General features: G+C 38.8%; 1 protein-coding gene across 2 annotated transcripts in view; it reads left to right on the top strand.

Annotated features, from left to right (window-relative positions):
- Positions 1–10,897: 10,897 nt before the first annotated feature.
- TNKS2 (tankyrase 2) overlaps positions 10,898–25,838 on the top strand; it is a 33,243-nt gene continuing 18,302 nt past the window's right edge. The window contains exons 1-13 of one of the 2 annotated variants that reach the window (XM_058840871.1): positions 11,046–11,153; positions 14,764–14,894; positions 16,268–16,492; positions 17,431–17,526; positions 18,182–18,218; positions 18,527–18,602; positions 19,973–20,067; positions 20,600–20,666; positions 22,335–22,521; positions 23,435–23,556; positions 24,059–24,150; positions 24,237–24,315; positions 25,262–25,433. In XM_058840871.1, the coding sequence (XP_058696854.1) occupies positions 18,546–18,602; positions 19,973–20,067; positions 20,600–20,666; positions 22,335–22,521; positions 23,435–23,556; positions 24,059–24,150; positions 24,237–24,315; positions 25,262–25,433 (871 nt within the window). In that variant the 5' untranslated portion in view covers positions 11,046–11,153; positions 14,764–14,894; positions 16,268–16,492; ... (1 more) ...; positions 18,182–18,218; positions 18,527–18,545. Of the gene's footprint in view, positions 11,154–14,763; positions 14,895–16,267; positions 16,493–17,430; positions 17,527–18,181; positions 18,219–18,526; positions 18,603–19,972; positions 20,068–20,599; positions 20,667–22,334; positions 22,522–23,434; positions 23,557–24,058; positions 24,151–24,236; positions 24,316–25,261; positions 25,434–25,838 lie in introns of both variants that reach the window. The other variant, XM_058840870.1, reaches the window with a different exon arrangement.

Consider the following 25,838-nt stretch of genomic DNA (forward strand, 5'->3'; position numbering starts at 1 on the left):
TATTTTCTAAGCCCTCTGAGTAGATGAGTCCAATTACCCACTGAGACTTCACTCTTGCAGATAACTGACTACTCAACCACCTTAAATTTGCCTTTGGTAGCCAGGCTCAGAGGGCTGATGATAGAATGGCTGATGCAAAAAGCATATGCATGGATTTGGAGTGGGCGAGAGAGATACAAGCACACATCCTGAGAAATTGCTTCATTTGCTTGCTCTTTTTTAATCTGAAAAATAGGGCACTGATTTCCTACCAGGGGACACTTTTGAATAGGAATGTCTGGAATTGCCTACTAAATTTGGTTTAACTTGTAGTAGGAGGCAGAGAGCAGGAGGAAATGATGGTGGAAAAAAATGGATGTCAGGCTAGGAAAAAATTGGGCTAGAGGCTCTGTATCTAGAGGCTTTCTTCTGTATCTGAAGAGATGCTATGACAGAGCCCTATTTTTATGGGGTCATGCATTTTCTACATAGAGGACCCAGAAGGGAGCACTGCCAGTTCATGTTGGTCCTTTTCTCCTATCACAAGTGTCATAATTTAAATGTAACATGTGCCAAGAAAGAACCAAGCGAAAATAATTTAGATACATTGTCTAAATATGAAGGGAAATTTAAAGTCTTCATAAATTCTGTATTTTCACTGCAGGTAAGTGTTTTATAGCCACATTTGAGTTTATCTAAACATCATTATCTGATAGAAATTCAGTCTTAGGTGTTATTTAAAAAGCAAACAAAATATTTTAGTGTCACTGAGCAGTGCTAAGCACAGGACCTCTAATTCAGAGGAGATGCTGGCCACTGCCCTTCCTTTGCTCTTTTTCCTTCGCCTTGTGCCTCAAGTGATGCAGCACAAAATTTCGGAAAAGGTGACAGCTAAAATGACACGTGACATTTTAAGAAGCACGTTTTCTTGACATCCCAGTTCTCCTCCCACCTCTTTTTTTGTCCCTGCAGTTAGAGGAGCTGTGCTAGTCACGAGTGTCTAACAGCTCTGTGAGCCAGTCTTAGGGCTGGGCTCACATGTCTGCGCAATGAACTCTCCACAGTGGAAAATTCATCCCTGGACTGAGGCAAGGCAGGTTACTGGAGGGAATATAACAGGGACTCCATGTACCATTCTTGCCCAGAGGTTACAAGGGGAAGGGATCAGATTCATCCTTGCCTTCTCTCACTTGTGGCTAACAGAGGACAGTCAAGAATTGATTCAGTGAGCCTTGCTAAAAAATTCAGGGCCAGGTCAAGGTTTTGCTGAAGACAGAGCATGAGCTGAGATGAACTCCCTTGTCTTGAAAAATTACTAAGAACAGTCTTGTTCTCAGTTGCAGCTGAGAGGCAGCTTCCAAGGTGAGCAGCCTGTGAGCTCCAAAGTGGTGCCTCACAGAGTCAGTGAATTAGTCTTACCATATGCTAACACACCAGGTGCAAAAACATGGTTAGCATGTCAGTGGATCTGCTGCAAACACGTGCTGATTTGGTAGCACAAATGTACACTATTAGCATATATTTTAAAGGAAAGGTTCTACACCATATTCAGAAGCAACTTAAAAATAGGAGAGTGTTAGTTTCACATAGATAAACTTGGAGGACTGACATAAGATAATAAAAGGTACATAGCAAAGTAAAAGGACATTCAAATAAATCTCTGCAGGTCACTTTGGCCCTGCTTTGAATTCCTTCCAAATTTTGCCTGGACTTGCCATGCCCATGTCAAGCTGTTTTTATGCACAGCACAATAGAACTGGTCCAAACGAAGCTGCAAACAGAAAAACAAATTCCATTATCTTTTTCATATTTTTCCTTCTTAATCACTTGATAACTTAAAACCTTCCAGTAGCTGACAGAAAACTTGCTAGTTAAGAAGTTGTTTAGAGATCCCTGAATTGAAAGACAGAATGTAAAGTGAACATCAATCAAGGTACTAAGAAACTATGGAAGATCTTTCTCTGTGACAAGTCCCCAGAAAGGTTGTTACTGTTTGGGGCTTTTTTTACTTTTTCCTAAAAGAGAAGGAATGTAATTTTTCCTATTAAGTAGCCACAAAGTGCAGGTAATTGTCAGTCACTGGCGAAAATATTTTCCCCCCCACCTCCCAAAATTCAAAAAATTCTTAGACTTTTTTATATGGAGTTTTTTTTATTGTTTGGGATTCTTGGTTAACATTTTTGTAAATAGTTCCATTTATTAATTTTAAGTGCTGTACTGTTTTGCAAAAGAACAGGGTAAAAAATACCCTGTGTGCAGAATTACAATTGAATTTGTTAGCCATATTTCTAATGCAGTTTTTAGCATAACAGAAGCACTGTTTTGGCCTAAAAAAAACCAAGGTCTTTTACTGATTTCAAATTTCCGGTTTGAAACTTTTTGACACATAATTCACATTATGCTTATGGTGGTTTCTCTTCATTCAACTTCTTTTTCCCTAAACAATGGACAGAAGGCAGGGTTTCTAAATGGCACCATGTTCTAAGATTTATCACGGTGCTTGGCATCAGAATTAAAAAGAACATCAGACTTTGCCATTACTCTCAATTACCACATACCCAGCTGCTTTGCACAATTCCTCCCAATATAGACACAGAGAGGTTATATTAAGCCTTGTCACAGTTTGAATTTGGAACCCCTGTCCTAAGAGTGTAATGTCACCTATGCTTTCACATTTGTGCTGGGAACAGCTAGAGCAGAAGCAGGGGTTTAAAAGAGGACACTGGCAGCTTGCCTGAAAAAAAAAAAACCCACAAAACGAACTGCCAATAAATCTTCTGTCTAAAGTGTCTGGACAAAGTGTAACTTAGAAATTAAAAAGAATCAATAACCAGGCAATTTCAGAATACAAACACACAATCTTGGATTCTTTGTTTCTTTGTCAAGAAAAAGTATATTTTCAAAGTAAGCCAAATTTTAGCCAGTAGCTAAAGGTTAAATCTGGTTCCTCAGGCTGCCTTCCTAAAGGAGGAGTTTCAATGTTCAGCCAAGCTGACTTCTGTCCATACATACAGATCTGTGTCTTGAGTAATTCTGAGAGCTTGGCCTTTGTGGGAGCATAGCTTGGATTTCATGGTTTCTGATCAGACTAATAATAATAGCAAGGCTATGACTACTCCATTCTGCCAACAGAACTATTTAGGTGGTTCTAATATCACTTTGCAGAGCATCTGCTTTTACTTCACTCCTTTTTCATTCTTGAATTAGCTCTTACCACACATACAGAGAACTCTTCTACTATCCCAACTGGGTTATTACCTCAATAAAAAAAAACAAGATAGCTGTATAAATGCTGCTTTGCAAGCGTTCACACAGCAGTGTTGTACTCCCTGCTCATCCTCCATCCGTCCTGCTGCCTCACAAGTTCCTTGCAGCCTGCAGCCTTAGTGGCCCTGTGCAGTGTGAGACACCAGCTCATACCGTGTCTTAACCCAAGCTTCCAAGTCAGCATCTGCTGGACAAGGATGTTGCTTTAGAGAGTGGTCTCAGGGTGGCCATTAATGCATAATTTAGATTTAATCACTATGGTTTCCCATAGCTTTTTTGAACAATGTAAGCAGCATGAATACTTGTTTAATTTCTAACTATACTGAAGCATATCTTCTGATTTCTGCTTCTGCTCTTCAGAGACTTATTAAATATTCCTTTTAAGAATGTTATGAGCTCAGTATCAAAGTACATCATAAATATGTCCAGAAATAAATAACACAGTACTGAGGAATGTTAGCTAAGGGAATCTATAGTAGATTTATTTCTTTCTCTCCCACTCTTCTGCCAGTGCAGAGGCAAAGCCTTCAGATTCTTCTCCTATCCTAAAGGGACTGGCAGTTGACCAGCTTAATTAGCAAAGCATTAAGGCATGTTACTGAACTTCCCATGAGCAGGTCTCTGTATGTAAATCAACATGTCTACTCCAAATATTCCAATACTTTTCTAGACAGAGCTGGGCCAAGTGTGGAGAAAAGAAAAACCACTTCAGCTCTTAGCCAAGGTGGGCTACACCTACAGGACTCTGTGAGATCTCTGCTATAAGCAGACCAGTTCTTCCCCAGAAGATGGTGTTGCTGTGCCGTTAGATGCAAAAGACAGTTTCCGCTTCATACTCTCTGTAATGTAAATCCAACTTCCCAGAACTCCTGTTACCTGAGTAGATGCCCAGTGAGATGCCCAGAAAAAGTACAATTTTATTTTATTCCAAGTTCGTTTTGCTAAAAGCTCTTTTGGCCAAATTGGAGGATTCCTAATACCTCCTGATTTTTCCTTACTGTGATTGCTCTGTCTTGGATAAAAAGAACACAAGCATGTATCAGTTGTTCTGATCTGCACTGTGGCCTCTCAGATCTTCGCTACAGCACAGACTGCTTTTGGATCACTTGATGTAGCTATAAAAAGGGAAACTGATATTCCTAATAGCATTATTAAATACTGTTACAGTGTAAAGTGCCTGAATGGAGAAGAAAACCCCTGAGCCATTTGTTCATATGCTGTCATCAGTTCTACACTGCTCTGCCCCCTTCTGAATGCACGGCTGACTTTGTTGGTTGTGTCCAACTGACTCAAGTGATAATTTGTTTGCCTACAATTTAAGTTCCCTAGTAACTAGCATGCATTCCATTTATTTTTTTCCAGGAAAACAATTTATCTTGGATCAAATACAAATTAGACCAACTTGTATCCAGTGTTTATCTGTTGCAGAGGACTTCTGTTTACAAGCTAAGAGGGCCACAAGAACATCTGGGCCTTGTCATCTAAATTGCAAAGGCTATTCTGGTCAACACTGAATAATTTCCATGCAAGGACAGTATTGAGGAAGACAGCAGTAACTCTGCTCCACGAGCTGTCCAGATAGCAAAGGAAGGATCATTAGTGAAAATATTTGTGAAGAAAACCAGTTAGTAACCTAATGTGGAAAAGCTATTTCCGTGTTAAATGCCTACGGTGTCTTTACTTGTGTGTACATACATTGTGTGCAGTGATAGCATTTCAAATGTCTGTAAGGTTTTAAGATCTTCATCATGCCCACTTCTCCACACCGGTCTAACCTTCCATTCAGTTGTTCTGTTTCCAGTCTAGAAGTTGTTCAAGTCATGATGCAGATCTGGAAGCAAAACAGGCCCCCACTGGCCATTTTCTGGGGAAGTGAGGTAGAAGACTCAGTTAAGTATTTCTCACCTTGAAAACCAAAGGGCCTGGTCAGATGAGGCAAAGAATTGAAAAGGGAAGAGAGAAGGATGACCATTCATGCCCCTGGAATGATTCCAGGGAGATAAAACCTGGGATATATTTAGTTCTAACCCCAAGTAACCTTGCTGTTGAAATGACATCTTGTGTAACTTCACCTTAGCAGCAATAGCTAGCATTTATGTAGTTATGTAAAGTAAAAATTACCTATTTCTTAACTATAAAGAAATGCTTTCAGTAACCTCTAAAATATAAAAAGGAAAACTTTTTAATGTATTTCCCAGATAGCTAAAATCCTCATTACACAGCATTACCCTATACCTAAACAGTATTGCCATCTAAAGAAGAATTTATCAGGTATTAGGCATCAGTTGTACTGGCCAATTACACAGTGCCGTGCTAAATAATCACATTCCCAGGTGAAATTTAGCACCATTTACTATTTTTAAGCAGTCAGATTACATCAGTGTTTACCCATGGAAATCCTAAGACTGAGTTATGTGTGTGACATGTGCTCTACTTTTCTTGAGACATTTCTGGTTACAATTAATTTTAAGGTGTGGGAAAAATCCTCCCAAAGGAGAAGTTTCTAGTTGTAATGATGTTTTAGCTCCATGATAACTTATGCTTAGTAGGTCACACACATAACTGTGCTCACTTCTCACAATCTTCCTTTTCAAAAGAAAAAATTGCATTTATTTTTATAGGTTTTTACTGAGAATTTCTGACCATTAGAGTGTGACTCTAACAACCACTTAAACATGGTTCCTACTTTCTGTCACTCAGTTAAATATATACTGCATAAATATATTCTTCACAGTAAGTCTTAGGATTTTAACGCTTTCATGTCTGATTTTAATACCACTGTAATGACATTCCTTCTTCTCATCACAATTCCTCTCTGAATCAATGCCATAGACTACTTTTCAGCAGAAGCTTTCCATTAGAAATACTGAAATTCACTGGATTTGACAATTATTACTTCATGGTAAAACTATAAAAACTTCTTAAACTAAGTAACTTTTTCTTAGGCTGAAGTCAATAATAGCCTGTTCATTTTCCTATTTTTCCCCTGGACTATGGAACTAGCTGTTCCAAGAAGCCATCATTTGAACTGTTGAGAAATTGCCTCTCAAAGATCTGTCCTGAAATAACAACTTGACAGTCCACGTGCAACTATTTGGAGTGGTACACTACTACTTTCTTAAAAAACAGTGTATTTAGTTTCTTCTTTGCTTTCCTTCACACTGCCTGCTCTGTATGGTATTAACATACTATAGGACACCAATTTACGTATCCAAATTAAAAGTATAAGCCTCTTATACCATCAGTGGAAAGAGGAACAGTGTTTCAGAGGGCAATTAAAAGTAAAACACTGAGAAACCTGAACACTTTTGTTAAATGCCCAGGGCAGATTGTGAAGATGTCTGAACCTTCACAAAGCCTTTTTTACTTTTTTGCTTTTAATTGGGACAGAAAACAAATACTGAAATTTGTTAATAAAAAGTTGCTTGAACTGCAGTTTAAATGCATGGGGAGTCTCTTGCTACTTGTTGGTTGCTTGTCTGAAATATTCTCCCTCAAGATGATTTTTCGAGAGAATTGCTCCTTCCTTATTACTATCTCAGTCAGTTCTACACAGATTATAACCTAACTAGCCCATCATTTTTTTCTTTTGATCGGTTTCAGAAAAAATAATTTCATAGCTGGACAGATATTCTGGTTTGCCTTTAATTGCTTTTAGCATTTTCATATTATTTTACCTATTTGAGGTACAGAGGAATCTGTTTTGCTGGCATCCCCAGTGAATGCTGATCTTTGGCCCTACTGCTCCTCTGCTACTTGTGGTTTCTTCCCAATAAAAAATAACAACTTCCCAGGCCTCTGCCATGTTCCCATACTGGCATCCTGTGTAATTCTGCTTTGCATGCAAGGAACCTACGCTTTTAAAAAAGCTCTTTGTCATCCCAGAGTATTCCAGGCACTACAGAGAAGGCAACAAGAGCTCCCTTTAAGCCCTCTAGACATGATTCTGTCTAGCAGCTTTTGACAGAAACTGGAATAATTTTAAACAAATCACAGGCATCCTGGACCAAAAGCTTTTTTATTCGGTTTAGTTTCCATGAACTCTCATGCACTTACCTGTGCTGCTGGTATCTGGATCACAAGCTTCTTCCTGCCACTAAAAAGAATCTTCTCTAACTGCTGTCACTACAGCTGGTCAGCAAGCTGCTGAACAATTACCTTGGTTGCTGCATACACAGATACAGTATTTTGATAACTAAATGGCCTACCATTACAGCTTGTTAACAACTCTCATCTCCTAGAGGGAGATTTTGGCTTTGTTTGCTTCTCTTTGAAAAGCTCAGTCTCTCAACATTTCAACATCTCCATGTCTTTTTTTTTTTTTTTTTATCCTTTTATTATTCCAGAACAACATTTTATAATTATTATACTTTACACCCAACTGCTGGTAAAATAAAGGTGGTACATATAAAACACCACTAACTACACATGGGTAACTGGCAGAGAAAAAGAACTCGTTCCTGCTTGTTTAAGAGACAGAGCCAAAGTACTTGAAAGAAAGTACAAAGAAATAAAAAGGGGAAGGGAGAAAGTTTCTTTAAAGATTCAGTATTACACATACTCCCTGATGTACAGCCTGTACTGCTTTGATTTTGCAGTGAGCCTGTATTCCTTAAATTGATCTTTTCATTTAGAAAAAGAAGCTTGCACTGGGAAAGTTTCTATTTATAGTTATAAAAATTTAGTAGTAAACAACAGATCACTTCTGTTTCTCTCCAAAACAAACCCTTTTCTTTCTAGGAATGTTTTATTATTTCCTGAGGTACACATTAATTATCCCTGGCTTGGGATCTTTTTCCCAAGTCTCATCTGGAAATACTTCAAATTGTATAAACTTAAAATCATTCTCTTTTTGGAATAAGCTACATTTCTGAACTCTTGAAATGTTCTATTTATTCTAGCATTTTACTTTGCTTCCAAGAACAAGGCAAAGTACTGCAGGGACCAAATAGTAAGAACTGGAAAATCTTCATAACATGAAGGACTGACAGCTGAAAATCCTAAATCTGATGGACTGCCTTGTAGATTGGCATGAACAATGTCTCTCCCCATAAGTAAGCCTTAATCTCCTAAGCAGAAAGGAAAATTATTTCTTTTTAAGGCTGCTTTAGTTTTTCTATACCCCACAGTCTCTCTTTTTCTATATCTTTCTCCATTTATTTATATTTTTCTTCTTTTTCTTTTTTCCCTCGGTTTTTTTTCTTTATTTTTTTCCCTTTCCTTTTTATCTCCTTTCCTTTCCTGCCCTCTAGCGAACAACCAAGCATGTTTCTAAACAGAGTACACTTCCAAAATACTTCAGGTTTCTGTTTTGTGAGGTTATGCCACCAGAATAAAAACAAATCAAAGATAGAGGCCATTGGTATATCACAAATTACACTAAAAGGAATAAGAGTGAAATGTTTCTGAGCTGTTCATGGCTGAGCCTCTCAGGTTGGGTTAATAACAGGCGGGTTTCAAACCCCCTGCTGCTTCTAGAAAAGTCCCTACCACATGTATTGGGTGAGATTTGGCATATATTTCAGCTGTGGTTTTCTAACCATGCTATTGTACAGAAGAAAGAGGAAAATGTTGTATTTTATAGATTATTTTCTCATAAAATTAACAAATATAAATAACATTTTAAAAGGGGGAGTACTTATGATGAATCTCAAAAGTCACTGTGAAGTCTATTAGCATACCAGTCCTAAAAGGTACTGAGAGCCTTTTCCTCCTTGAATTCAAGGCTAATTGAATCCTGCTCTTACAGTATAATATTTTTTTTATTGTTTCCATTCATATAGACCTGCTGTAGTTTCACATTCAAGCTATCACAAAGACATGATGGCAAAGGAAATCAGGCTACAGGTAATTTAGAATAATAGTACCTTTTGGGTATAGTGATGTGGAGAGAATATTTAGTTTATTTCAGGCCATGCTCTTTACCATTGTGCTCCAGCATAACAGTGAAATATTTTTCTGGATTTAAAATTACTTAGAAGACCTGAGGAGCAGGATGTGTTTGTATTTACACAGGTATTTGCACTTCCACAAATTTCTAGATACAAAGTCCCTTTAATTTTGAAATTAAAGCAGTCAAGTTAGTGCATTTGCTACTTCTGCTGCAGGCTCAGAGAAGGGTTTATGAACTCAAAAGCTTGTATAGTTTTTCCAGCTATGCTAATGATGATAATAAAAGATACAAACAGCAGCATTGCAGGTCTTGTTTTCAGTCTGTGGCACCTGCAGGCAGGAAGGGAAGCTCTCATCATGCATACTTTGGGGAAATTGGGAAGGTCTGAGAGGGCTGCAGGCCTATGAGTCACATTTGATGACAGTTTATGTGGGAACATTATGGCCCCATGCAAAGCAGTGGATAAATTATGTACATTTGGGACTCTGGCCATAGCCTGGCTATTCCCTGCCTGCTCAGCACAGCTTGAAATTTAAATGGAGACACAGAAAGAAGCCAGTGGGATTATAGAAAACACACATGACCGAGGCATCACGTTTGTCAAAGCGTGTGGTTTCTGCCCCGTGCTGGCTGCATTCTTCTGTCACGCTGCTGCTGTGCCTATGTGTAAATTACTAAGCTGAACAGGCCACAGGCATCAGACTTTGATCTGTCACTAGAGCATGGTGACAGCCTGTTACAGCTTGTAGTCTCCCCCCACAAAAAAATCATGGTTGCACTTCAGGCATTAGCATGGACCAGAGAGAGAAAATTTGGATGTAACTGCCTTGTTTCAGGGACAGGGATGTTTGACAGAATGGAGGTGACTAGACCGTACAAATGTGCTAGATCTTTTTCCTTGTGCTTAAGTGATTTAATTTCCTAATATAACAGTAGTCTGCAACATGAATTGAGTTTGGAGGTACTCATCTCTGCATTTGCAACAGGAAGGCACTGACCCCATTCAACTACCTTTTCCAAAGTAAGCGTTTGAATATGATATGAGTGAAAAAAACACATTTCAAAATTATCAACTGAATCCTCTTCTAGTTGGTCCCATGTGGGCCCAGGCTTCCCCATCAAGCTGATGAGGCTGACTAGAGGTGAGGAGGGGACACAACACTTTCCCTTTTCTTCCAACACTTGATTTGGCAAAGTCAGCTAATGGGGTTTTTGGATATCTGTTCTTCGAGATTAATACAGAGAACTATGTCATTTATGTAATATGATTTCCATTTCATAGTTACTATGCAAGCACTCAGTTTCTACGTAGTCACAGTATTTTGCTATGTAAGGAACTGTTCAAGGATCATGAAGCCATTGGGACCAAAACGCAGTCTTACACATTTTGTAGGGGAGAAAAAAAAGTCCCTGAACAGAAAAATCCCAACATTTAACTACTGAAAGCAGAAAAAGCATATTTGTTCTTCCGGCACAAAGCGCTATCGCAGTATTTTTTTTCTGCTCTTCATCATTCCTTATAACGGAGCAGGGCAGGTTACGGACAGGGTCCCTCACGCCCCGCTTGTCCCGCGCTGAGGCGCTGAGGCGCTCTGGCAGTCCCAGCGCCGCCAGGGCCCGCTCCCGCCATGGAGCCGCAGCACCGCGGCCCGGCGCTGGGAGGCTCCCGCCGCACGCGCCTGCGCACGAGGCCGGCGCTGCCCGGATCCCTCCGCTGGGCGCAGCGCCCGCCCCGCAGCGCGTGCGGAGCCCCGCGGGCCGTGAGGGGCGGCGGGGGCTGCGCGGGGCCCGGCCCGGCCCGGCCCGGCCATGGCGGGGCGAAGGTGCGCGGGCGGCGCGGCCGCTCTGGCCGAAGCGCCGGGCTGCGGCGCGGCGGCGGCCGAGCCGGCCCGGGAGCTGTTCGAGGCCTGCAGGAACGGAGACGTGGAGCGGGTCAAGCGGCTGGTGCGGCCCGAGAATGTGAACAGCCGGGACACGGCGGGCAGGAAGTCCAGCCCGCTGCACTTCGCCGCAGGTACCGGGGCAGGGGGAGCCGGGGGGCAGCGCCGCTTCCCCGGGCGCCGGGCAGGGCCGCGGGGTAGAGCCGGGCCGCTCGGGCCTCGCCTCTCGGGCCGGGCGCAGCGCGGGGGTCCGAGCGCTCCGCCGGCCCCCGAGCATCGCCCGCAGCGCGGCCCGGCCCGGCCCCGGACCGAGTCGGTGTCACACACGCGGTGGGGATCGCCCAGCGGTACAGCTGTGTCCTCTCGCTTATGCCCTTTTTTTTTTTTCTCTTTTTTTTTTTTTTTAAAAAAAAAAACCCCTCATCTGCCTTTGAGGACACATCTGGAGTGGGGTTTATACTGTTCGTGTTGTGACACGTGAGCTCTGACGGAGACACGTGTACCACGTACAGTTCTTATGGATTTCAGCAGGCCTGTGCGTCTTTAGAATTGAACTCGTGAAGGTGCTTGTCAGATAACACCGTTTCTAAGCTTTTTGCGTTCTTATCTTTGACAAATGGACTTTGTTAATTCAGGACGCAAGTAAGCAAACAACTGACGTCACAGGACAACTGCCTTCACTGGCAACAGGCTAGACGATTGTATCCCACCTTTTCAGACTGTGACTGTTCTTTTAATGTTGGTTGTTTTGGTTTAATTACAGCCTTAGATGTGGGACCCCAAGACTGACAGGCAGCAGAAAACAACAGCTTTTTTTCAGCTAAATAGTATGAATAGTAACAAAGATGATTGTTACTTTATTAGATTGTCTCGGTAAAGGTTTCTGCTTCAGGTGTCCTTTCCTCATGTTAAGAGAACTTGACTCAGACTTAAGAGGTCTAGGTTCTTGAAAGCCTCCTCAGGCCAGCAGTATTTCATAAATTCAAGAATCTTGATTAGCAAGACAGCTCAGGAGACAAAATATCCTGTCAGAGGAAAACAATTTTTGTAGCTTTTTTTTATATGCAGCAATCCTGCCTGTCCCCTTATAAACTCCAGACTTCTAAACAACTCTGTATGTTTCAGAGCATTTTGTAGAAGGGAGGGATTGTTTTTTTTTATTTGCTTTTTGTTAGTTTGAGGTTTTTTTTGCCTAAGATGTTTCTCATTCACTACATTGATCTAGTTTATCTCTCTGAACAGAGGTGCTCTGTCTTGACTTTAAATTATTCCTGATATGTAGAAAGATTTTTCTTTAAAAAGTTCATGTAGCCCTTAGATTTCTAATGTTAAACAGGTTGGTGTGTAAATGGGAGACACTTGTCATGCCCGAGTCTTCTTCAGACTTAGTACAGAGAAGTTAATTGCTCCTCCCACCAGCCTGTAGAAGATGCTGAGAGTTTCTGGTTAACATGTGATAGAAAACACTTGTGCAATTTCTCAGTGGAGCTCTCTTTACCACCTCAGATCGAACTCTGGTGTTTTCAGCCCACCTGCAATAGGCTCTGTGTGAAAAGTGAATGTAAGTAGCTCTTGGACTTGTGCCTGACTGGTTTTTCATTTCCCCTATTATTCACAGTTGGACTAATACTCACTTCTTTTGTCTTTGCCTCTAAAGGAGTCACATTCCAGGAAGTAAAAGCAAAAAATCTGTTGTATTCCTGCTTTGTTTATCCTAGTTGTCGGGGTGTTCTTAGAAAATACATTACAAAACTTCTCTGACTGGTTTCATTCAGTTTCAATACTTCTTTTATAGAGGAGTTGAAGCTGAAGTATACCATGTTTTGTATTGCCCTTTTTTCCTTTTTCAGTGACATTCTGGGTCTGAACCTGGGTTTTATTTTTTAAGTTTTTTCCCAGATCTTACCCAACTTTTTTTTTAAAAAATAAATCAAATTTCTCTTTTTCCATGTGTCAGTTTGTAAAGGTGGATTTTAAAGTAAAAGATGTAAAAAGTAAAAAAGCTTCAAGCTCTCCCTAGAAATGTGTCATTTTCAGAAGTAATATATATTGGAGTTTTGCTGGCGGTCGCTCTTTGGATTTTGTAGTGCACAGCTGTGTGTGATAGTTAAAGTTATCCTGAAGGTTTAATCAAGAGCCCACCACCCTTCACACTAAAAGAGGCTTCATCCTCTCCCATTATAAGCTGCATATACTTCCTCAAGTTAGTCTTTTTCATCACAGTGTGTGTCAAAATTCAAAGTATCACAAGGTTTTAAGGACTTGGCAAGTGCCAAAATGCCCTTCCTACAATCTAAAATTCATAAAAAATACAAACACTCAGGGTAGGGGAGAAGAATTTGAGCTAACTTCTTTCTGTTAGTTTTTTATCCCATCAAAGGTAGCTGAATGTCAATTATGACACAGTGACTGTAAATAAATACATTTTTTAATTGCACACAGTTGTACATTTCTACTGTGATTAATAATTGGGAATTGTCAGCTTTTTTTCAGGGGACAAGTGCAGTGAGCTGCTTGAGTGTCACAGGTGGTAGAAGAGTGTCAGCTTGAGGTCCAGAGTCGCCAGCCTTTCTTACTGGCAATAAAAAACAAAGAGTTCATGATGATTAAGATGATGCCTTGCACAGTTGAAAGCTGAGATCCCATCAAGGTGGTCTCTTGATAAAAGCTTAAGAGCTAAATAAAACCCCTACTTCTTAAAAATTACAATGTTTGAATTTTTTTAAGTGTTGAAATAGTTTTTACTGCAGCCAACTAATGGTAAAGAGAACTGTTAGAGTAGGCAGTGACTGCCTTCCAGTGATAGCAGAGGCTGCCCCTGCTTTCCACTCTCAGGGAAAACAGCAGAGGCAGAGATCATTGTGAAGTTTGGCCACTTCCTCTGTACTAGAAAGTTATGGGAAAATAATTCTCCTTCCATATATGGTGCCCTGTTGTACAGATGCTTCACCAAGGAAGTAAAGAATCCCTGCTGTGCACTCAGTGCTGGAGAGAAGTTACAAAAATTGGTGTGATACAAATGAGTTAATTTCATCGACTTTAGCTGCTGGTAGCTGAGGAGTATTGCTGTATGTACCTCAGATACTTTCTGAATAGATGCAGGCTTTGCTGAGAGAGAAGCTATGGACTGCTCATGAATTGTATCTGATTGAGCCTCTGTATTAAATAGAGGGATCCAAGGGAATTCTCTATGCCTTTAATAAGGTTTATTACAGCTGATTTGCAATTATGATGTTGATTCCTGCTGAGGAATTTTACCTGTAAAAGCGTGGCTTGGCATCAATACTTTGAGGGGTAAGAATGCCTTCTGTACAAGAATGAGTGGCTTAGCTACCAGATATGTAACTTCTGGACAAAGAATTTGATCACAGTCTTTTCTAACATAATTGCAGCAGTCCTGGAGAGCATTTTTTGGTACTCAGAGAAGAAAATACCAAGCAGTCTGTCATCAAATAACAGTTTTGATTATGTGTCTGCAGGAGCTCTGGTACATGCGAAAGTCTCTTTTGAGTAGTTTCTCAAAATAATTTATTATGATTCGAGAACATATTCAAACTATAAACAGACATTTTTGAAAGCTTGAAGAAGCAAGAAAAATATCAGGACACATTTAAGCAAAATAACAGTATTTATAATACTTAGAATAGCTAAGCATATTTAAGAATGCGAAACATGATGCATATAATGTAATATAGACAATAAGGCTGCATGGATGTAGCTACTAATATTTTTTTTTGGCAGCAGAAATATGCATGCATGTGCAGTGAATGACTTACTGTGCCTGTGCAGATAAATTGGTTTTGCATGGACCATGTGTCTGATCCAGTTCTCATCCCAAGTATGCTGAGCTCCTGTTCTCTGTTAGGACAGGCAAGGTGGGTAAGTGTCATGGTGAGACTCAAAAGTGAATTTGCTATAGGGTCTGTGGTTCTATCAAAGGGGCAAGGTGCTAGTAAGCTAAGATTTGTATTGTTAGTATTGTATTTTGAAGAAATACATCACCAGTATTGTATTTTGAAGAAGCACATCACCAGTATAGCCTTGTGACTGTTACTGGAACACACCTTTAAGTTCATGGTGTGATTCAAAAGTTTGACATAAAATGATTGTTACAATAATGATGAATCTGTGATGAATGTGGTTCCTTACAAGACTTTTGAGGGAAGAAGAGTAAAGTGAGAATTTAACTAAATTATTTCTGAGTACTTGTCCAGGCCTCTCCCTCTGACATACACAGCTTGTCTACATGATCTTCCCCTAGCAAGTGGGATCCAGAAATTGCTCAGTAGTGGGATTGGGGTCTTTTGGGAGCTCCAGGTGGTAAAAGTGCTTCTTGCTCCAGAGAAGGGATTTACTGAAGTCAAGTTTTGTGAAGAACATGCTATGAAAAGTGCTAGTCACAACTAAACTAAGGCTGAAAGTTCAGTTAACTGAAATGCTGACACTTGTATGCTTTGGTGACTTTGTCCCTGAAGTGCTGTGTTGTTATCAGGAATATACACCATTTCTAGGTTATGGTTGCAAGGACTTAAACCGACCATGGAAATTCTATGGGTGATCTGTAGCGAAGTTCAAATTTGCTGCAAGCTGGGTATCAGTGGTGTTGACAACTTCATGGTTTTTCCCTCTGAGGGGGAAGCTCAATACTTCATCCAGATCCTGATCTGTTCAGGAAAAGAGTTTATAATTCAGATATTTAAAGCAAGGAGGGCCAAGTCCTGCACACATGAGTTACTTCCCAGAAGGTACTTGGCAGAAGACTGATACATACTAAAATATGGGTCTTACCTGCCCTAATAATTGCTGAGACCCACAGAGACGTTCATGGAACATTCAGAGACAATTCATGGCCATTGAGGTGGCCTTTGGAACATAACCAGGTATAATGGCTACAAACAGAAATCCTAAAGCGTTCTGGCCTCATGTGGAGATTGTAGCGCAAATATAGATACAGTTTGATGTCCTAGTTCATTTGCCATTATATAAGTATGCAAGATACAGCTGAAATTTGAGGGAATCCTATGCAGATATTGTTTCTGTAATCTTTAATATTATTTTTCTACTGAGTTCAATGTGATTTTTAAGAGTTTCAGAAACATCCTTAGTGTGTAAATGCTTCTTTAGTAAAACATGCTGCTTGTAATTGTCTTTAGGAGTATTATTGAAGTTAGTTGGTTTAACCTGCACATCTGGGGCAGGAATTTCTCCTACCCCACCCTGAAACCTTTTCTCCCTTTTCCTCTTCCAGGTTTTGGTCGGAAGGATGTAGTTGAATATTTACTTCAAAGTGGTGCCAACGTCCATGCACGAGATGATGGAGGCCTTATTCCTCTTCACAACGCTTGCTCTTTTGGCCATGCTGAAGTTGTCAATTTGCTCTTGCGGCACGGTGCAGATCCTAATGCTCGAGATAATTGGAATTACACTCCCCTTCATGAAGCTGCCATTAAGGGGAAGACAGATGTCTGCATTGGTAATTTTCTCCCACTCTTCCTGTGACTGACTCACTTGTTTTCACTGTGAAAAATCAAGAACCCTTTAAAGACCATTTTCACTCTATGGAGCTATGGCTAATAAAAGGGTTCAAAGTAAACATCTTTCGTAAACTTCCATTCATATGTCACTGTTAAAAGATAAAAGTTTTTGGTTTTTATTATTGTCTACCTATAAAGGTTCACATTGACATCATGGGAAAAGTGGTTTAAAGCGACATGATGGAGCTAAATTCTCTTCTGTTTCAGCCTAGACTCATACTGCCTTCTGCTTCTGATCACTGTGCAGTGGAAAGAACAAAAGTGATCTTAATAAAGGATTCATTCTGTCTTATGTGTAGCAACTGTGTTAAATTAGTTAAGGATGGGAAAACTTCAATTATATTGACTACCTGTTTTGCCTACACAGCTCTTAAGGGAAGTTCTTTAAGGAAGAGGTAGGAAGTTAGACACGTAGTCAAGAAATGAAATGTTGATGGTGTGGTTTGCTGCCACTTACTTTAAGAGAGCTGTAGAGCTCTAGGGAGCTGTACAGATAACATTGCCTGTTTGGCCTCAGTGTGAGTGCAGCATGCACAGCCTGCCACTGCTGTCTGCAGATCAGGACAGCACAGGATATGGAGCTGATGGAAAATAGTTGCGGAGTTTTTCTGGTGGGTCAGTCACAAGCTTTCAGCTGAGATTGTCTCTTGTCAGTCTGTGGTTCTCTTTCTGATCTGCTTTTTTCTCTTAAAATGTGTCTAGACATGTTTCATCAGATATGCTAGTCACAGATGACATTGCAGAATGCTGACATTAAAAATTTGAGAAAGGAAGTTAGGATGTTTCTTTTGTTGCTTGTAGATTACAGTAATGATATGTCTCATAAACGTTGTCTTGTAGAATTGTTTTCTCATGGAATACTTTGGCATTTTTGTAGTACTGTTGCAGCATGGTGCTGAACCAACCATCCGGAACACAGATGGAAGGACAGCTTTGGATTTAGCAGACCCGTCTGCAAAAGCAGTGCTGACTGGTAAGTGATAATCTTCAGATTTCTTTATGCTAGTAACAGTTGAACTGATATAACACAGTAGTTTGGGGGTTGTCTTTTTGATACTAGTTTAATTTGTTTGTGGTTTATACTTTTAAGTAGAATTCCCTTACGGCTTTCATCATCTCAGCCATGGCATACATTCTGGATAGCTTATCATGCTAGTTCAGTGATGAACTGTCACATTTTTTGGGATCATAGAATGGCTTAAGTTGGAAGGGACCTTAAAGATCACATTGTTCCCACCCCCTGTCATGGGCAGGAACATTGACTAGACCAGGTTGCCCAGACCCCATCCAACATGGCCTTAAACACATCCAGGGGCAGAGAATTCACAACTTCTTTGGGCAGCCTGTTCCAATGCCTCACTACCCTCAGAGTAAAGAATTTCCTCTTACTGTTTAGTCTAAATCTCTCTTCTTGTAGTTTAAACACATTTCCCTTTGTCCTATCAATACCTGCATGTGTAAAAACTCACCCTTTCTTTTGTTTAAAAGCTCCCTTTAACAACTGAAAAGAGTATTTATAAGTACTTCTAGTACTTATATTCTCTAAAATATTAGAAGATGAGGATAAGTAGTGAACTTCACATGTAGATATTTATTTGACAGCTAAAAAAAGCCCTTTTTTCTTCTAGGTGAATACAAGAAGGATGAACTCTTAGAAAGTGCCAGGTATGTGTGTTTGGAAAATAACTGGAATTAGTTGTATTTTCAGAATTTTGTGTAACTAATATATAGATATGTAGTCTTTGGAGCTTGCATGCCATCTAGATGCTAAGCTTTGGCTGTTTTCTGTGAATAAAACTACGAAATTAGTTGCATAAATGCATTTTTGTTTTCCCTTTATTTCTGACAATACAGAGGGGAATGTGTTGCTTCAGGTCTGTTGAACATTATCACAGTGAAAAATATATAACCAGGATAAGCTATTAAAAATTGGGATAAGAATATTTTTGCTCATTTCATATCTTGTTTTTCAGGAGTGGAAATGAGGAAAAGATGATGTCTCTTCTTACACCATTAAATGTTAACTGTCATGCAAGTGATGGCAGAAAGGTATTTTTATGTAACACTTGATTTAAAAGTAGTTATCGCTTACATGATCCAGTTATTGTTTGACCAGATTTTAAAAATGTTAAACATAGCATCTGTTTTCTTCTCTGTATGTGGGAAAATAAGATTCCACCTCTCCAGCAGACAGCTGCGGTTTTTTTGTTTGTTTTTTTAATCTTAAAAGGACTATGCAAATAATTCTATATAGGAGCAATAAACAGCTTTTCAGTTGAAACTACTGCTTGACCTTCATATCTCCAGTGACAAAGGAGGGAGGCCTTTTCACAGATTTTTGATCTTAGCAGGGAAAAAACACACAGGTGCTTTGTTTCACATGTACCCTTAGGCAAATTGCTGCTCCTATTTCAGGAGCAAGCTGTTCAATGGTAAAGAAAAAAATGTTCAGATGTTCCAAATCTCATTCTGAAAAATCCCGAGTCTTCTGTGTTCAGCCCCTAGCCTACAGAAGGTTCAGGTTATTGAGTATCACTTTTTGGCATCCTTATTCTCATAAAATATTGGTACTCATTCACCCAATTTTTGATCTAGTTAGTTACTTCCCCTTTGTGAGGCTTTGTGGTGTGTGTATATATATGTATGTGTGTTTATATATGTATGTGTGTGTATATATCTATGTGTGTGTGTAATACTGGGATCTGCAAAACACTGATGCATCTGTTTTCTCATCTGATTATGAGGTTCATCCTCTAGGAACTGTAGAAATTGGTTCAGTGGATGGGTTTGTAAATGCAGGGAATAAGATTTCTCCTCACTAATTTGTACCTCTGCCCTTAGTGCTGCTGGTGCTTGAATGCATTTGGTAGAAAAGATCATAGACCAGTTATCTGTCTGCTCTGTGGAGGATGAGAGTTGAGAAGACATGAAATTTCCCCTACACCCTGCTCACTTACTACACTCACAAATGTGGATAACAATCCCTCTTGATAATTTTTAAATTTACTTCACTGATAGGCAGAGGGACTTCTTCATAGTTTAACAGTCATTTGTTGCTAATGGTCTTCCTATTTCTCCTTTCACAAGGACATAATTTGTGCCAGCAAAGTATTTACAACTATGGTAGGCTAAAAACCCCAAAATGGCCTTTGTATTAGTGATGAAGTAAATTTGAAATTTGTGTTTATGTTGACTTCAAGAGTAGTCAGTGGACAATGAACATAGTTACCAAATGTCTGATTCAAGCACACTGGGATGTTTTTTTTTTAAACTTGTAAGTCTTGAAGGACTTGGGCATTTACTACTGTTAACAAGTTGTGAAAAAAGAAATACAAAATCAACCGTGATTTTGTTGTGTTGTTGTTTATTTGATGTTTGTTGTTTGTGTTACTGATTTATTCTACATTCTGTTGTTTCAGTCTACTCCATTACATTTGGCAGCTGGGTATAACCGTGTAAAGATAGTCCAGCTCTTACTGCAGCATGGAGCTGATGTACACGCTAAGGATAAAGGGTAGGTTCCTGTTTCCCTTTGTTCAGAATAAACAGAATTTGTTAAAAATTGAGGTGAAGTAAAGAGCAGTAATACTGTTTAACCACAAAGAATTTCCATCTTGAGACTGTTCTGTCACCTTTAACTTTTCTGTTGTGACAGAAATGCAAGTTGATTAGTTTTCACAGGTGAAGATACTACAGCATTGTGCTTGTGATAAAGGATATAATTAGGGTCACTCCTGAACATCCCCTGCACATAGTTCTTCCTGCTTGGGGTTCCAAGTCTGAGTGGAACCACTTCATCTGCAGCGGGACAATGCAATTCACTTGTCATCTGATTATTTTAGATGCTTACTGTTCTGATAAATGCTGATGGGATTTTCTGGTTTCTACAGCTTCTTATTTCCCCATAGCTTCATTTGAACATTTATCATATTCCTTTTGTACAATGTTCAATGTAAAGCATAGTACCAGCTGCAGTGTGTTAGATGCATTTGAAATTAATGTATGTGTACTAAGATAATCATCCTTCTCCTTTTTCTTCTATGTAGAGATCTGGTGCCACTTCACAATGCCTGTTCCTATGGTCATTATGAAGTAACAGAGCTTCTAGTAAAGGTTGGTCTTTGAAGAGATGAAATTACATATTATTAAATAAGAGCAGTTAATAATAGACTAATAAAAGTTGCATATTTTTTTATTTTGTACGTAGATTTACAAAACTTAGAGTGATAAATTGCTTTTGCTCTACATGTTAGTGATTATTAAGCTGGAGTTACAGAATCTGCTCACAAGGAAGCTTTTTCTTTATAAATGGGCTTTCTATTTTTAACTTCCTCTGCTCCAAAGTTGAATATTTTCGTACCACCAAGTAAGTACTGCTTACCTCGATATTTCTACACTCACCCAAAAAAACCCAACAAACCCCACTGAAAAAAAACCCTACAAGCTGAGTGATATTTTGAGTTTGACAGTAGAAGACTATTTTAGAAGACAAAGCAGTAAGAGGTGTTTAGAAAGAGTACTGGTAAAAATAGTAAATGCTTTAAAGAGCAGTCAGTCTTTTGAGGAAATTAATTTTACAATATTAGTTCTGGCTCTGAATTGTAGCCTTCGCCCCAAAGGAAGAGAAGGCTGTCAGTTTTCCTAACAAAAGGGAGCTCTTGGAACTGAAGTGGTTTGTCTGGATTATGTTAGTCTTGAAGATAAGTATGATGCACATTAAACTAATGGCTTGAAGATGTGTGCCGCAGCATAATAGGTGTACTCCACCAAAGGAGTTTTGAGCTGTGCGTATTCTCAGCTGCCACAGCAAATCAAGATGATTGTAACAGCTGAGAGTGTTCTGCTATCTAACTCCAGACATTTGTCTGCTCAGGGAACAGCTCTTGTTTTGTTCTTTGTGTTTCAGCCCCCCACTAATTCCATGTATCTTTCTATTTGTTTAGCAAAAAATTGAGTAAAAAAAACTATTAAAATAATCTTACATTGTAGTAAGTATGAAGAGTCATGACTTTTTTTACTTCAGGGGCCAGTTGTAAAGTGAATTTTTACAATGGTGGTACCAGACACAACCCCACAAATGAACTTTTGCCTATACACTACTTTGTGTTTTAACTATTTATCTAGAGTTATATTCCATATTGGATTTCTTCTCCAGAGAATTCTGAATTACTTTTTGCAAAGCTATTCAGCTTTAAGAGAAGTAATGGGAAAGAGCATTTACTTGCTTACAGACTGAACTTGAAGTGCAATCAAAATAATACTGTACATATTACACATATGTTACTCATCCAAGAGCATTATTTATAGAATCTTGTACTTAAATGTTTTGAATTTAAATTAACTTTGAGTGCCCATCTCATTTTGGATGCCATGGCACTCATATCTTGGTGGTTATTCACAGAACATGTATTTATCTTAGTGCAGCTGGTCGTTCTAGACATTTTCTAGAGTTGCAGAGAATCAGAGCTTGATCACAGGTGACTTGGAGAATATGAATATTTCTCTTTCTCTGATTTCACCTGTAGCAGATCTCCCTTCCTTTCTGAAAAAAGCCTGAAAAGCTAGTCTTTGGCTTCTTTGAATGTACCTGTGGGACACCAGGTGATTAAAAAACACAATGTGCTGAAATGTTGTGTTAGATTGAAAATGAGTGTCTTGGAACAGTTTGCATATAAGCATTTATTTTTATTATTACAGTCTACTGTATTGAAACTAATAACATAGTCTTTTTCTAACGTCCTGGTTTTGATTGCATCTTTTTTTACCCCTTTCCATTTCAAGCATGGAGCATGTGTGAATGCAATGGATCTGTGGCAATTCACCCCTCTGCATGAAGCAGCTTCTAAGAACAGGGTGGAAGTATGTTCTCTTTTGTTAAGTTATGGTGCTGACCCAACACTGTTGAACTGTCACAACAAAAGCACCATTGATTTGGCTCCAACGCCCCAATTAAAAGAACGATTAGCATGTGAGTATAAAGTGGGATCAGTTCTACAGTTACAGCTTGTAATGTGTAATTAGATTCCCTAGACAGTGACCTGCCAGAAACCAGACTTGGAAAATGCTTACACTTCAAATCTAATTGTGCAATGTTCCGCAGTATATTTCACTGTTTATAATTTGAAAGTGCTAGATTTTCTGAATGTAGGCATTTAAAATAGTTTTACTGTCAGTTTTATAGTCAAGTTGTTGTGATGGGTTTTGTAGCTTTTGCCCTATTACATGCTTTCCTTCATGACCTTGTCAATACACTTTCATTTCCTGTACTTGTTTCTGTCATTGCATCAAGATTATTGAAATACTAATTTTTATTCCACAGGTTTTTATCTGAAGAAAAGAAAAAATAACTTTTTAAAGTGCTGAATATGTTTGAGTGTGCCACAATCACTGAAAGTTCAAAGAAGTAGATGAAGTGCATTGATTTTTGTCCAGCAAACTTTAAGAGTTGAAAAAAATGACCTCCGATTCTGTCCTTGAGTGATCAAACAATAGCTTTCTGGAATATTTACAAAACTTGTCTAGGCTTCATGCTAGCATCTAGAAATGGTTCTCCAAAAATAGATCAGAAGTAGGGATTTTTGTGTGCTTGAGTTAGCATCTATGTGAACAGTAGAACTTGGAGTTGTGAGTGAAATAGATCTTGTGCAGCAAGTTTGGATGTGTCTGGCTTTGGTTTAGAAACAAAGCAAAATTTGTGTAGTGTTTTGACTTAACTAACAAGTTGTGTAAAGTGATGTAATAGCTTGAGTCAGACTTGGAAATGGGTGCTCCATGGTCTGCTGAATAAATTATTTTTTTTTTTAACTAAAAGAAGCAATTCTCCTGATCCTTCTTGAGACAAGGAGTGTAACCCTCTGCTATGTATTTCTTTGTTTTTAAAGATGAATTCAAAGGTCACTCACTGCTACAGGCTGCAAGAGAATCAGATGTAGCTCGTATAAAGAAACATCTTTCTTTGGAAACAGTGAACTTCAAGCATCCTCAGACACATGAGACAGCATTGGTAATATATGAGGATTTATTAATGGTTTTCTATATATTGTGGCTAATCTAAGCATACTAGGTAATAGTTTAGCAATAAATATTGCAGTGTCAAATATTGTAATTGAGACCACTCTGGAATATCTAGTGTCCAGTTAAGCAAATACCACTGATTAATACTTGGATCTTCATGATAAGACTAACATAAATTATTTAGGCCTGTTTAGGATGTCTAAATGACTGGGTTTTGTAAAATAGTTTCATTTTAAGCAACACCAAGCTATATATGTTAGCTTTGTTTTATGGTTTCCAGCAATTATTAGAAAGGGGAGTTCTTGAAAATAACCAAAGTAAATTCAAAAACTCATGTGAAATCTTCCAAGTTAATAAGCTTCTATGTGTTTTGTGGGGGGTGGTTTGTTGTCTTTGTACACTACCAGCTTTTAACTGCCAGCTGATCAGCAAGTAGTAAAACCTGGATATTGATAGCTGGTCATTAATTGTAAACTTTTTTATGTTTACAGCACTGTGCTGCTGCATCTCCATATCCTAAGAGGAAACAAGTATGTGAACTGCTGCTAAGGAAAGGTGCCAATATCAATGAAAAAACAAAAGAGTGAGTGGTCACAAATGAATACTCTTAACACTTTGTTTAGAAGATTTTGCAAAATACATTTTGAATTTTTCCTTTTTTTTTTAAAGCTTCTTGACACCTCTGCATGTGGCATCAGAAAAGGCTCATAATGATGTTGTTGAAGTAGTTGTGAAACATGAAGCTAAGGTATGAGTATCATACTTTCCTTGACATTCATGTACTATACAAGTTTTCATACCGTGAGAATGCACAGCTTTTGTAAAGTAATTCATTTTGGAAGGTTCTAAATTTATAGACTTCAGCTATAGGCCATCAGTCCATCAGTACAGACCTATACATTATAGAATCATTGTTGGTTTGGTCCTGTTATTAAGAAATGCAAGTACAGTTCTCTCTGTGAGTGGAAAACTTTCAAAGTGTCTTATTCAGTGCTTCATTGTCCAGCAGGAATAATAGAATACATAAAGAAAAAAAGTGGGAGGTGTATATGAGCTGCAAGAAGCTAAACTGAACTGTGTGACAGATAGACTTTACATGATGTTGTATGCAGTAAAAAGTAAAATGAAGGCAAAACGTTGTCATAACACAATGATTAGTTCAAACTTCCACAAAAAGAAAATGTGGAAAGGAGAGACTCTGCAGTGCTTGAGCCCTCCAAGATTGGGAGTTGAATCTCTCTCATGGAAATTTGATTATAGCCTAACTGCTGTGAAGTTTCCGAAACTTCACAGTAAGAGTACAGAACAAAACTAAGGTTTGGGTGCAGAGTTTTAAATTGTTGAGTACACTTTGACTGAGCCAACACATAGGAAGTCCTCAGTCTGAGAAGCCACAATAAGCTAATGTAAGGTGAAAACTGTTCTACATGTTAGCACTGAAGATCTGTACTGCGAGGAACAAAATAGTGAATTACTCCTGTTTGTGGTAAAAGTGCACTGAATTATTCCCATGCCTTTAAAAGTGGGCTACTTTTTGAATTGTTTTTGTTTGAAATGTCATAATCTTTGGAAATATACTAAATATGTTATTTTTATTAAAGTAATGATACTACCTGTGAAATGTTCCCAGTCAGCAATATAAACATCTTTGATACTAACTTGATGGTGGTATTTCTTGTCTGTGTTATTTTTAGGTTAATGCATTAGATAATCTTGGCCAGACCTCTCTTCATAGAGCAGCACATTGTGGTCATCTTCAGACGTGTAGGTTGCTGCTGAGTTCTGGATGTGATCCCTCCATCGTGTCTCTGCAGGGCTTTACAGCCTTACAAATGGGGACTGAAAGTGTGCAACAGCTACTACAAGGTATGATGACTTATTCAAGATCCACTGTGGTGCTTCATTTTACTTGTCCAAGTGCTGTCAAATAATAGTGAAGACTAGTCAACAAAAAAAATGTTCTATGGAAGACCCTGCTAGGTGATGTTTGTAGGTTGGGGGGTATCTTAAAGGTAGAAAATAAATTTCCAAACAAAAAAATGCTTGCTTTGCATTTGTGAGTGGAAGCAACAGTATACATGGATTTTCAAGAGTAAGGTTTGGACATTATAATATATACATAAACTTGATCTGGTCTAATTCTGAAACGGAAATAAGAATGCTTTTTTAGTTCCACAATATTCCAAAACATACAGGAAGCACAATTAGCTCTAGCAGCTATACTTGTAGATAGTAAACAGAGACAAAACTTGTCATTAATTGGTTAACTTT

Source organism: Poecile atricapillus, chromosome 6, assembly GCF_030490865.1.
Source record: "Poecile atricapillus isolate bPoeAtr1 chromosome 6, bPoeAtr1.hap1, whole genome shotgun sequence".
Taxonomy (NCBI): Eukaryota; Metazoa; Chordata; class Aves; order Passeriformes; family Paridae; genus Poecile; species Poecile atricapillus.